The sequence below is a fragment of the Megascapheus bottae genome, chromosome 15 (genome assembly GCF_031878675.1).
Source record: "Megascapheus bottae isolate mThoBot1 chromosome 15, mThoBot2.hap1, whole genome shotgun sequence".
Classification (NCBI taxonomy): Eukaryota; Metazoa; Chordata; class Mammalia; order Rodentia; family Geomyidae; genus Megascapheus; species Megascapheus bottae.
This window is the reverse complement of record NC_143523.1, coordinates 8,954,528-8,968,775: the sequence shown is the minus strand read 5'-3', so window position 1 is coordinate 8,968,775 and position 14,248 is coordinate 8,954,528. Positions and strand designations below refer to the sequence as shown.

The window sequence follows — 14,248 nt, the reverse complement described above, 5'->3', positions numbered from 1 at the left end:
GCGGCAGCGGAATGAATCTACTAGAAAAGGCCCGAAGAGGAGCGGCCTGTGCTGCGCACAGAGCCGGTCTGGAGGAGGAGCCCCGCGGCCAGGGCGCCGGGTCACTCTGGGGGTGTGCGGGGGACTTGAACCCCGGGGAGGAGGTCCGGGGGGGAAGTCCAGGGCTCCCTCTGGCTTCCTTGGAGACCGATGGAGGGGATGCTTAACACTAGCACTGGAGAGGATTCTCGCGTGGGCCGCTGCCCTCAAGGACGCGCGCGGAGGGGAGAGGCTGCCGGCTAGGCCCGGCAGAGCCAGCCAGGCTCGGGGTCCACCCGAGGGCGTCCGGGCAGGGAGGCGGGCCAGGCCTGGGAGAGCAGAGCCGAGGGAGGAGGAGGAGGAGGAGGAGAGCGGGAGGAGGAAAAGCCGGCCGCGGCCTGAGCTGGAGGAGAAGGTGGCGCGAATGGGAAGATGAGGCGAAGCGCGGCCTGGGGGGGGAGGGGGGAGCGCGGGAGGGGGCGGAGCCTGCGGGGGGCCGGGCGGGGCGAGCGGGCGTGGGGGTGGAGTCGGAGGCCGGGGAAGGAGCCTGGGAAGGGGAGGAGCCCGGAAGGGGGCGGGGCCCGGCCGGCGGCGCTCGGCGAGGGGAGGCGGCCGGGTTGAGGTGTCCGCGGTCGTCCCCGCCGCCGCCGCGGCGCGTTCTTCGCGGGCGGGTCGTCCCCAGGGCGCGCCTCTCTCTGCTCCCCGGCGCCTTTGGGTCTTCGGTCCTAGTCAGGAGGCGCGGGCTCCCGTGGCGGCGGCTACGGAGGACGCCCGGGGCGCCCCCCCTGCGGGCCTCGGCTGCTGCCGCTGGGCCCAGGAGCCGCCGCCTCCCTCAGCGCGCCGCGCCGCGCCGCGCCGGGCCGGCATGGAGCTCTTCCAAGCCAAGGACCACTACATCCTGCAGCAGGGCGAGCGCGCGCTGTGGTGCAGCCGCCGTGACGGGAGCCTGCAGCTCCGACCTGGTGAGGGGCGCGACGCGGGCTGGGGAGAGCCGGGGTCGGGCGGGAACGGAGGGGGCGCGGCCGGGGCCCTCCGCGGACCCCGGCGGACCCGCGGCGGGCGGGCGGGCGGGGCCCGCGGGCGGCGCGCGTGCTGTCAGGGCTTCCTGACCCCGAGCGGCCGCGGCCTCTCCCGTCCCTCTGCGGAGAAGGCCGGTAGTGACTGGTGTGAGCGCGCGTCCACCCCGTCGGGGTCAGGGAGGTCTGGGGGGCGGTGGGGGGCCGGGCCGGGGTTCCCCTTACCGGCGGGAAAGAGTCCCTGGCGCCAAGTTCTGAGATCGAATTCCATCCAGTGGAGGGGACTCTTCTGCGGGACACTCCCTGTGGACAGGCTGTGTTCCTGGTCCTTGTGCATTGAGTAACTAGCCGCTTGATCTAAAGCACTTGGCTTTAGATCTGTATTAAATTGTGTTAAAAACATGAAGCTGTCTGTGTCTGTGCCCTGCCCTCCGAGCTGACAGGCCAGTTTCCTCTGTGAGGATGGTGGGTCCCCGCCCCTGGTTTAGCTTGCCATTCTATTTTCTTCATTAGTCAGGATCATTTTGCTTTAGGAAAAGGAAGAGAACAGAACTCTTTTTCAAATAAGCAGGCACCGCGTTCGAAGTTCAGAGAACAGAGCCCTTTAAATAAGTAGTCACCGCTCTTGAAGTTTATTTGTAATTTGGTGGGTATCTCTACTCCAAAGTAGTACCTTGCGTGAACTGAACAGTCTCAAGGGTTCTATTGGACTTTTCTTGTTATCACTTACAGGATGGTTTCCAGGTACACATCCTTTCATGTTATCCCCTCTCAACTTCCCAGTCTTCACAATCACCTCCAGAGCAGATAAAAGCATCCTTCTTTTTTTTTTTTTTTAGGTGAGATGTCCCAGGAAATGCAATTGGGACCTGGAGAAGAGAGCTCTGTGGCCTTCAGTGCAGGTCCCCTGCTTTCTTATGAGGGCCTCCCAGTTGCTTTGCTAGAGCAGTAAAGGAGAACTTAGTTTTTCTAGGCTCTGACTGTGTTTTCTTTTTCTTTTTTTGTCAGTTATGGGGCTTGAACTCTGGGCCATGGGCCTGACTGCTGACCCCAAGCTCTTTAGCTCAAGGCTAGTGTGCTACCAGTTGAGACACAGCACCACTTCCTTCCGGCTCTCTGGTGGTTAATTGGAGATAAGATTCTCTTGGTCTTTTGTTCCCGGCCTGGCTTTGAACTGCGATCTTCAGATCTCAGCCTCCAGAGTAGCTAGGATTACAGGCATGAGCCACTGGTTCCAGGTCTGACTGTGTTTTTTTGCTATCACATTTTATTTCCTTTTTTTTTTTTAAGAATGGAGGATAAACTACTGGGTCCACTTGAGGTTGGTTCTTGGTCATCTTGGACAGATGGTGTGAATAGACTCATTTTGGCCAGCCTTTTGCTATTTTAAAAAATTGATTTTGACTATTTATTTACCTATTTTCTGCCCAACACCCACTGGGACTTTGGGGGAGATTCAAATAGATTGCAAAATTCCCAGATCTAATTCCTGGGAATCAGAATAGTGAATCTAAGAGAACTAGATGGAAGTTAGGATCATGGACAGTTTCCCTGACAGGACAAACTTTTCTATACCTCAGTTTCCTCAACTGTGAGAGGGAACCTGAGCCTAGATTTTGGGGATTAAGCCTTGTGTTTTGAACTACTGTTTATTTGTCCAAAGTTTACATCAAAAGGCAAATCAAAACATTTTCCATGAATAAAATAAATTGATTATAAGGCTTTGTGACTATGTTTATATCATTTCTTAGAATACAGCTGATCAAAAAACAAGTCTAGAGGAAGGAAGAGGCCAGTGTGTTTCAGAAATAGCAACCTGTTTTGATCTTTAGGTGTTGATACGTGAAGAATTTTTTCACTTTACCAAATAGTTGATTTTCTTCGGAACTCAGTATCTTTTCTAAGTATGACAATTGTATTTGTTAACTAGAGTGTTTTTTCTATTAATGGGATTATTTAAAATTCTCTTTATTATCACTGAACTGTCACTGCTTTTTTTTTTTTTTGCCAGTTTTGCTATTGTTTGTAGTGATAGTGACAGCATTTAAAACCTTTCATTGTTTCCCATTGGTTACTGGATTAAATAAATTAATGACCAAGTCCTTTTCTTTACTGCATTGTAGTATTATTAGACCACAAAAGCTTTGTAAGCATTGGTGATTTTTTTTTTTTTGCCAGTCCTGGGCTTGAGATCAGGGCCTGAGCACTTTCCTTGGACTTTCTCAAGGCTAGAGCTCTACCATTTGAGCCTCAGCACCACTTCTGGCTTTTTTCTATGTATGTGGTACAGAGGAATTAAACCTAGGTCTTCCTGCATGCTAGGCAGGCACTCTACCACTTGGCCAAACTCCCGGCCTGGTGATTTTTTTTTTTTTTTTAAATGCTGGTTCTGGGCCTTGAACTCAGTGCCTGGGTGCTGTTCCTGTTTTTTTTGCTTAAGGTTAGCATTAGCATTCTACCACTTGAGCCACTTGCTAGGCAAGCACTCTACCACTAGGCCAAACTCCCGGCCCCTAGGTTGCTATTTTTTTTAAAGAATAGCAAGTAGTCTGTATCTGCTTTTTGATAGATTTTATGCTTATTGGAAAGTAATGACCACCACAGAAAAATATTTAGTTGTTTTAATTTCTCCCAGTAAAATGATAAAGCATGTTATAAGCATTCAATAATCTCCTAAGAGAAGAGTCTAATGCCTGAAAATAAGAACTGTAATTTAAAGACTTAGGAGGGAATAGAATACAATCGGCTTTTGGGGAATGGTGATATGCTCTTATCTCCTGGGTCTTAAAATTACTTCTACCAGTCTTGTGTCTTTGTCTGATATGGTGGTGTTATATAATTTACTGCTCCGTGTTGCCTCATCCTGTTCCAAGACTGATTGACCACGAAAGGATCTCAAAACACCCTCCACAGACAACATTCATGAATGTCTAAATGATGAAGACCAGTGGGCAATTTTTTTTCTCTCCTTTTTTTTTTTTGAAGGGATACTAGGTAGCAGAATTCACAGAAATGGAAACTTTTTATGTATGTATTATGTATTTATTTATTGTGGGTCATGAGGCTTGAACTTGCTCTGGGCGCTGTCCCTGAGCTCTTCAGCTCAAAGCTACTGCCCTACCCTTGAACCAAGCTCATTTCCCATTTTCTAGAGGTTAACTGGAGGTAAGAGTCTCAGGTTCTTTTGTGCCTGGTCTGGCTTTGAACCTTGATCCTCAGATCTCAGCCTCCTGAGTAGCTAGAATTATAAGCAAGAACAATTTTTTTTCTTTCTCTTTTTTAAAATTTTTTTGCCAGTCCTGGGGCTTGAACTCAGGGCCGGAGTGCTGTCTTTGAGCTTTCCCAAGGTTAGAGCTCTACCACTTGAGCCACAACACCATTTCTGGCTCTTTTCTATGTATATGGTACCAAGGAGTTGAACCTGGTCTTCATGCATGCTAGGGATCTACCACTAGATCCCTGTGCTCTTCAGCTCAAGGCTACTGCCCTACCCCTAGAGCCCTAGCCCCACTTCCCATTTTTTTTAAAGTGATTAATTGGAGATGAGTCTCACATTCTTTAGTGCACAGGCTGGCTTTGAACTGTGATTCTCAGATCTCAGCCTTCTGAGTAGCTAGGACTACAGGTGTGAGCAATTTTGAAGGAAAACTTATGGAATTGAAATGCAAATGGAATAATGATCTCTTCTGAGGAATGTTTTGATTGAACTTTATTCAGTTTAGAGTTCTGTGCCATTTAGTTTTACTTTTAAAAATTATTTTTGAAGAAGCAGTTTCTTTAAATTTCATGTTTATAGCTGGAATAGTGGTATATATCTGTAATCCTAGCACTGGGGCAGGAAACAGGGAGGCTGAGGCAAGAAGACCATGAGTTTGAGATCAGCCTTTGTCACACGGCAAAACAACAAAACAAAACAACAAAAACTCCACCAAAGCCAGACGTGGTGGCTCATGCCTATAATCCTAGCTACTCAGGAGGCTGAGATCTGAGGATCATGGTTCAAAGCCAGCCCATGCACTAAAGAACATGAGGCTCTTATCTCCAATTAATCACTAGAAAATGGGAAGTAGGGCTGTGGCTCAGGGGTAGGATGGTAGCCTTGAGTTGAAGTGCTCAGGGACAATGCCCAGTCTCAGGGGTAGGATGGTAGCCTTGAGCTGAAGTGCTCAGGGACAATACCCAATCCCAGGGGTAGGGTGGTAACCTTGAGCTGAAGAGCATAGGGACAGTGCCTAGGCCCAGAGTTCAAGCCCCATTACCTACCCCCCTAAAAAACCCCCCACAAAACACCAAGAAACACCAAAACTATGTTTGTTAAAATTTTACATATTTTCATAACAAAATGTAAAGACTCACTATTAAATATATTGTGACCATCTCTCTAACCATTTGTTACTTTGTAAAAAGATCTAATACCTTCACTCTCCTGTTTCTTTGAAGAGATTTAGCAGTTTTGTTTTATTTTTTAAATTCATTTAATTATACCTTTCAATTGATATTTCATATTATGAACAGGATAGCTATCAGGTATACATAAAATATATTTTATCATATTTAGTTGTTATTTTAATATTTGTGAAGTCATGCCCACTCATAATTTTGGCTTGTAAACAAAAGTAAGAAAGGGTCTTTTGAAATGATGTTTTACAGATTGAGGGGTGCATATTTGTTTATCTGTTTCATCATCTTAGATTAATGGCTTTTACTTGAACATTTTTCTGAGTGACATATTGTATATATTATCTCATCTCCATAGTAAAACTTACAAGAGAAGTTTTATTTATTTATTTTGCTAGTCCCTGGGCTTGAGCTCAGGGCCTGAGCACTGTCTTTGGACTTTCTCAAGGCTAGAGCTCTACCACTTGAGCCTCAGCCCTACTTCTGGCCTTTTTTTTCTATGTATGTGGTACTGAGGAATCGAACCTGGGTCTTCGTGCATGCTAGGCAAGCACTCTACCACTGCACCAAACTCCCAGCCCCAAGAGAAGTTTTATTATCAACCTCATTTTTCAGATGAATCACAGAGAAGTAATTTGTCCAACTTTTCAGTATTGAAGGATAGCCAGCTTCTAACCCATACATGGCTCCATAACCAGAATTGCTACAGTAGTTTTATAAACCTTTATAATGGCTTATTTATTTTCTGCTGGTCCTGGGGCTTGAACTGAGGGCCTGAGCACTGTCTACGGGCTTTCTCAAAGCAAGCCCTCTACACTTGAGCCACAGCGCCAGCTTTTTCTGTGTATGTAGTACTGAAGAATCAAAAACAGGGCTTCATGCATGTTAGGCAAGTGCTCTACCACTAGGTCATGCTTCCAGCCCTAACTACTTCTTTTAAATTAAAAAATATGTCTTTACATAGTTGTACAAAGAGGTTTCAACCCAGTATTTCATTTTCTAAATACAATGCATCTTAATCACTGTTACTCTTTCCATTTATCTTTTCTTCTCTCTTGCAACCTTGTGTGTGTGTGTGTGTGTGTGTGTGTGTGTGTGGCCCTGGCACTTTGAACGGTGATTCTCAGATCTCAGCCTCCTGAATAGCAAGACAGTTTGGGCTCTGTCTGTGAGTTCCTTGTTGTTGTTAATTGGAGAATGAGTCTCCAGGACTTTTCTGCCTGGTCTGGCTTCAAAATGCAATCCTTAGATCTCAGCCTCTTGAGTAGCTAAGAAGGCACGAGCCACTTTGTGCTCCATTCTTCCTTTTCTTTTTGAGGCAGTGTCTTACTGAGTATCCCAGGCTAGCCTCAAACTCAAGATGCTCTTGTCTCAGCTTCCTAAGTGTTGGGATTACAATTATGTGCCACAATGCTCGGCTTTCTTTCTACCTTTTTCACTACAAAGTTAATGGGAGTAATAGATGAAGTGTATCTGTAGATGTCATAATCATTATAATGCAGTCCATATAAGAATAAGGTAGTCCTTCTGAATGTCATAGCCAGAGCATTAAGGAAGGGTTAGTGTAGGATGAAGACTGTTCATGGAGCTTCTGGTTTGTTCTTTGACCCTGTGTCTGCTCTGCCTCCTTTCTTGCAAAAGTGAAATAATGTAGTTAGAAGGAATGTTGTTATGTAATAGATTGACTAGTAGTCTTTCCAGCTAAGGTCAGTTTATCAGGTTTCTCTTCTTAGGTTTTTAGAACATCTGCAGTTTAAGAAGGGAATAGATATAGGGTAGATCTTTGAGTAGGAACATTGATATGTACTGGGCAGGAATTGTTTCCTTTAGTGATGAGCAACCTGAAGCCTTTCTCAGCTAGCTTTGCAAAAATCCTAGATCCAGTTTCAGGAGCAACCTTTCAGAACAGACAAAGCTGAAATGGCACGAAGGAGACAAAGCCTTTAGTAAGGGTAGTCATTTTCTGAGATAGGAGCAATTTTTGTAGATCCCTGGTTTCTAGATATTTGTGTTTTGGCCTGCCAAAGGAAGCTGGCTTCAAAGGAGAGTGCCACCAAGCTCTTCTAGGTTAGAACCCATAAGTTCCAGAGACCAGGGTTCCATGGCATTTTGGGAAGCTGACTGCTTTGGACTTGCTCCAGGATGCTCAGTAACATCGGCCCGCAGCCCAGTCATAGCATGGAAGACACTTATCACCACCCCTCTAGTATCTAGTGTTCAGAATTGTATTAAATGAACTGAAATAATTTTAGACCCTGGTTTGCCCTTATGGTTCCAGCAAACAAAGGGTTTGTTGGTATAATTAAGACCAAAGAATAAAAGACCAGAATACTGCCTACTGCCTCTCACACACAGAATATTGCTGTGCTAATATCTGACTTTATTCCTTTAAGGGAAATCGTGTGTGTGTGTGTGTGTGTGTGTGTGTGTGTATATGTATATACATGTGCATGCATGTGTGTGTGCTGTTACTAAGCCTTGAACTCAGGATCTGGGTACTGTCCCTTAGCTTTTTCAGTAAAGGCTGGTGCTCTTTTTTTTTTTCTTTTTTCTTTTTTTTGGTGGGTCATGGGGCTTGAACTCAGCCTGGGGCTGTTCCTGAGCTCTTCAGCTCAAGGCTACTGCCCTACTCCTAGGCCTGGGCACTGTCCCTGAGCTCTTCAGCTCAAACTACCACCCTGCCCTTGAGCCACAGCCCCACTTCCCATTTTCTAGAGGTTAATTGGAGATAGGAGTCTCAGGTCCTTTTGTGCCCAGGCTGGCTTTGAACCTTAATCCTCAGATCTCAGCCTCTTGAATAGCTAGGATTGCGGACATGAGCTACCAGACCCAGCTAAGGCTGGTGCTCTTCAACTTGAGCCATAGCTCCACTTCTAGCGTTTTGTTAGTTAACTGGAAGTAAAGTCTCATGGACTTTCCTGCTGGGGCTGGCTTTGAAGCTTGATCTCCACATCTCTGCCTCCTGAGTAGCTAGAATTATAGGCATGCCCTGCTAGCATCTAGTTGGGAATCTAGCTCTTAAGCTTTTGGAATTAAATAAATATGTTTTCTGCCTGAACAAAAGTAAATGAGGCACATAAATGTCTTAATTTTCTCTCAACTGGTCCTTTAATAGAAAGGTTGCTGTTGTTAATTTAGGCTATTACGGTTTATGATGTACTAAGCTAATGTGTTTTCACACAGATACTAGACTATTGGGAAATAAAACCAGTTCATCTGTGCTACTGAGTGCATTCTTTGAATCATAGTCTAACCTTGATTTGGCAAAGTTTCATGGGGATTTAAATGTGTTAAATCTTTACAAGCTGTGTTTCTATCTGTGTGTGTGCGTGTGTGTGTGTGTGTTTATAAACTGTTCTATATCTGTTCATATGTTTTAAAACATAACCTTTAAAAATCTTGCCTTGTAAATACAATAAGAGATAACATCAATGTCACAGGTCCCATAACAATTACTAATTAGTGACCTAAGACACAATTATGTGTCAGGTGGCCACAATAGAGTTGAGAACATTTGAAGCAGAGTACGTTTATTAAAGCAGGGAAAGTTTTTTATTACCAGTGGCTGCTGATACTGTATTAATAATGAATGGCTAGTATTTTTAAATACTAGAATAAACAATGATCATTCAGTATCATGGTACTCACAACACATTCTGGTAGTATCTTAATTAAAAGGCATGTTCCATTAGGATGACTCATTTTGTACATGCTGTGAGACCCTTAAGGGAACTACTTCTATTCACAAATATCTTGTCATACTTGCTTTGGTAAGGCTGATTAAATGAACTAGAGATGGATTAAGATATTGCCTCTTATTTAATTTCAGTTTCTTCAATTTTACTCTTAAATTTCTTTAACTTGATAGTAGGATATTTTAAATTACATGGATTTTTTTTCTTTTCTTTCTTTTCTTTTCGGTCAGTCGTGGGGCTTGAACTCTGGGCCTGGGTGTTGTTCCTGAGCTCTTCAGCTTAAGACTGCCACCCTGACCCTTGAGCCACAGTGCTACTTCCGGTTTTCTAGTGGTTAATTAGAGATAAGTCTCATGGTCTTTAGGGTCTTTAATGCCAGGCTGGCTTTGAACCGTGATCCTCAGATCTCAGCCTTCTGAGTAGGACTACAGATGTGAGCCACTTGTTTGGGTTTATGAATTTTCTTTAGACATCTTATTCTTTGAAACAGGTTTTCATGTCCTTTTAAATTACACTGGATTTCAAATTTCCCAGTTTTTGCAATGTCAGTGCATATGATTTGAAACAGTGATAGCATCTAACTGCAACATTAGAATTTTCGTTTTTAGAGACTCAAAGTCAGTACCTAAAACTTTTTTATGTGTGTGTGGGTCATGGGGCTTGAACTCTGGGCCTGAACACTATCCTTTACCTCTTTAGCTCACGGCTGCCACCCTACCCCTTGAGCCACAGTCCCACTTCTCGTTTTCTACTGATTAATTGGAGATAAGAGTCTCACAGTCTTTAGTGTCCACGCTGGTTTTGAATTGTGATCCACAAATCTCAGCCTCCTGAGTAGCTAGGATTAAAGGCATAAGCCTGTGGGGCTTGAACTCATGGCCTGGGCGCTGTCCCTGAGCTTGTTGGCCCAAGACTAGCACTCTAGCACTTTGAGACACAGCTCAGTTTTTTGGTGCTTAATTGGAATTAAAGAGACTCACAGACTTTCCTGCCCTGACTGGTGATTATATCATTTATAAGCAGGGAAATCCTTGGGAGAGAAAGATACTTATCCAGTGTACTAATAGTCTCTTGTATATCTTTCTTTGATATTACTAGAAATAGCACTTTTATGTACAGTACCTTTATTCTAATTGGGTAGTCAAAAAAAAGAGAAAATTTGTCAAATTGGTCAAGCTTAAGAGATATTACAATTTTTCCTCTTCCCCTCATTACCCTCAGAACCCGGTGATATAGTCCTTGCTTGATCTGAAACAGTTCTTCATTTGAGGCCAAGAAAAATGGCAAATCCTAGACCTGATGAAGACCTGTGGTGGCAGATTGTGTAAGCAATGTTAGATGCAAGAGGGTAAGTTAGTTTTCAGGAAAAGCTAAGTAATTATTTAAACACAAGCTGGGAGAAAGATTACATCTATTTAATGATGGAAGTGCTAATTTTATGCATCTCTGTTAATAGCTCTAAAATGAAGAAAGAAAATACTAATTCTTAGCTTATCTGTGTTTTGATTTACCTCTCAAAATTTCCTGTCTGAAAGTGATACCAAAGTATAGCTTTTGGTAGAACAGAAGGTAAGAGGTATATCCAAACACATTGCTGCATTTCTTTTCTTTTTGCCAGTCTTGGGGCCTGAACTCAGGGCCTGAGTGCTGTCCTTGGGCTTTCTCAAGGCTAGAGCTCTAGCACCTGAGCCAAGGCACCACTTCTGGCCTTTTCTGTATATGTGGTACCTAGAAATCGAACCCAGGTCTTCCTGCATGCTAGGTGAGCATTCTACAATTAGGCTAAACTCTCAGACCATTGCTGTACTTCTTGGTGATGCATTCTGAATTCATTATCCAAGTGTTTAATCCTTCCTTGAATTGTTATACTTTTAGGTGCTTAAGGTTGAAAAGTATTATTTTCCTCAGCCTTTCCCTAGGATGAAATCCTAATTCCATTATCTGACCTTTCATAAAAGTTCTTTAGTTCTCCTCTGTTCTTTTGGGGCTTTTTCTTGAGTTGTAAGAGGACTTTATATTTCTTAGAATTGTAACTGTTTTTATTTGGACATTGTAGAGTTTGAGAGGAATTTTATAACAACAGAAAAGTGATTTCTAACTTTTCTCATGATGATTAAACCATTGTGGCCCTCTCACTGCATTATAATTATTGCTGTGTATGTGTGTTTGTCAGTGTCAGTGTCAGTGTGTCAGTGCTGGGGTCTCCTGTTAACTGCTTGGGTTCCTCCCTCACTTCCCACTCCCAAGGCTGGCACTTCATTGCTTGAACTGTGTATCTATTTCCACCTTTTCACTGGTTAATTGGAATTGAGAGTCTCACAGACTGTTCTGCCTGAGCTGGCTTATCAAGATCCTTAAATCAGCCTTATAAATAGCTAGGATTTCAGGCATGAGTCACTAGCACCTATTTAGATTCCCACTTTTACTTTTTTTTTGTAAACGTTTTTATTAGCATAAACTAATTGTACAGAAAGGGTGCATTATTATATTTGTACATACGCCTTTATATTTTATTTTATTTTTGCTGGTCCTGGGGCTTGATTTCTGGGGCAGGGCGCTGTCTCTGAGTCTGTTTTGTGCTCAAGCCTAGTGCTCTACCACTTGAGCCACAGTGCCACTTCTGGCTTTTTCTGAGTAGTTTATTGGAGACTCAGCTATATTTTATTTTATTTATTTTTTGGCCAGTCCTGGAGCTTGAACTCAGGGCCTGGGCCTGTCCCTGTGTCTCTCTGAGTTCAAGGCCAGTGCTCTATCACTTGAGTCACAGTGCTGCTTTCAGCTTTTTTCTGTTTAGGTGTTACTGAGGAATCAAACCCAGGGTTTTATGCATGCTAGGCAAGCACTCTACCACCAAACCACATTCTCTCAGCCCCTATATTTTATTTTTAAAATTTATTTTTGATATAGGGTCTTACTATATACTCAGGCTGTCCTTGAATTCATAATCTTGCCTCAGCCTTCTAAGTGCTGGCCGCTGATAGCTTAGACCACCTTTTATAAAAGCTAACCGTATTATTTATGCCAGAGCCCCACCCTAGCCAGTTGGGTCCATCTCTGATGAGAGGTGAAACTTTGGTATTAGTATTTTAAAAGCTCTTAGATAATGATAATGAACAGCTGGTTGACAGCCATTGAGTTAGATTTTATATGGGGAAATCACCAGCTGCTGGATCTTTTAAATTGAATTAGTTCTAGTTTGGTAGTTTCTGCTTGCTGGAAAAATAATAACCATTAGAGAGTTCAAGGAAATATGTATCAAAGTTTGCATTTATAAGATGTCACCTGGATCTAATTATTCCTTAACCTCGTTTCCTGCTTATTAAATTCTGAGAAGCAAGGATGATTCAACTATGTTCCTCATTCTTTTTTTTTTTTTTTTTTTGCCAGTCCTGGGCTTGAGCTCAGGGCCTGAGCACTGTCCTTGGGTTTTTTCTCAAGGCTAGAGCTCTACCACTTGAGCCTCAGCACCACTTCCAGCTTTTTTCTATGTATGTGGTACCGAGGAATCGAACCTGGGTCTTCATGCATGCTAGGGAAGCACTTTAACCACTAGGCCAAACTCCCGGCCCCCTATGTTCCTCATTCTAAAATTCTTTTCCTAATTTGTGTTTGCCTTTGGTGTTGGTGATTGTCTTGTTAGAGCAAAAAATATCCTTTGTTTTAGCAGGAAATGAAATTGGACTCTGATTATGCATATTATGCATATCCTAGCACTTTAAAAAATATACAAGTAAACCTGCCTGTAAAATTCAGCAGCTGTTCCTAAAGCTAGGCTCGTTCTTCAGTGAAGAGAGGGCCGAGGGAGGGAGTGCCTTTGCCCTGGGATGGTGGAATGAATGACTCATGGGCTCTGCATGCACACAGTACTTAATCACTTGTGTTTTATGTACCAGGAAGGGGAGGGCATATGAAAGTAGAAGCTGCTCTACTGCTAAATGGATCTGAAATAAGAGTGGAAATATTAAGCTAATGGGTCAGACAATGGAGTATTTAGGCATTGAGTAAATGTTACTTCATTATTTCAGTAACTGGAATTTGGCAATATTCCTAAAATGTTATACTTTCATGATTTATAAGCAACTTTACTTTTCGCTAGATAACTTTGGTCATCTTAAATTTTAAAACTTGCTGGGTGCTAGGGGCTCTCACCATAATCCTAGCTACTCAGGAGGCTGAGCTCTGAGGATACAGGTCAAAGCCAGCCTGGGCACAGGAGTCCATGAGACTTTTATCTCCAATTAACCACCAGAAAACTGGAAGTGGTGCTATGGCTTAACGTGGTATGAACAGTAGCCTTGAGCTGAAGAGCTCAAGCATATCACCCAGGCCCAGAGTTCAAGCCCTATGATCACCCCCCCAAAAAAAATTAAAACTTGTTTGTGAACTTAAAATGTTTCTTGCTGGGTCCTGGTGGCTCATGCCTGTAATCCTAGCTACTCAAGAGGCTGAGATCCAAGGAAGCCAGGTTTGAAACCAGCCAGGGCAGGAAAGTCCATGAGACTCTTAACTACAATTTATAAACTACTAAAAAATGCTGTGGCTCAAGTGGTAGAGCACTTGCCTTGAGCAAAAAAGAAGCTATGGGACCGAGCTCAGGCCCAGAGTTCAAGCCCTACATCAGCAAAATTAAAAAAATAATAATAATATAAAATGTGAGCTGGAGATATAGTTCACTGGTAGTGTTTGTTGCTCTGCTGCTGTTCAGGTTCCTGAGTTCAATTTTCAGCATTGCCAAAAACAACACTTAAGATGTGAGTCTTATTACAAACCAATGAAAATAAGTAATTGGTAGGAGAAATCGCCCTTTTTTTGGTTGTTTATTTAGTTCAGTAACTATAATGAATGCCTCTTAGCATCAAGCTCTGTGTTCCATCATAGGCATATAGTGATAAACAAAAAGCCATAGAATTAACTAAACTAATAGAGAACTTGGTACCTTTTTTTTTCCCCTGCCAGTCCTGGAGCTTGAACTCAGGGCCTGGGCACTTTCCTTGAGCATTTTTTTTTTTTGCTCAAGGCAAGCACTCTGCCACTTGAGCCACAGTGCCACTTCCAGCTTTTTCTATGCGTGTGGTACCAAGGAATCCAACCCAAGGCTTGGTACATGCTAGGCAACACTCC

At 43.5% G+C, this 14,248-nt stretch overlaps 1 protein-coding gene across 1 annotated transcript in view; it reads left to right on the top strand.

The window, feature by feature from the left end:
* The first annotated feature begins 674 nt into the window (after positions 1-674).
* The window catches only part of Inpp5f (inositol polyphosphate-5-phosphatase F), an 86,472-nt gene continuing 72,898 nt past the window's right edge, over positions 675-14,248 (top strand). The window contains exon 1 of the mRNA XM_090345745.1: positions 675-980. Coding sequence (XP_090201871.1) covers positions 884-980 — 97 coding nt within the window. The 5' untranslated portion in view covers positions 675-883. The remainder of the gene's footprint in view (positions 981-14,248) is intronic.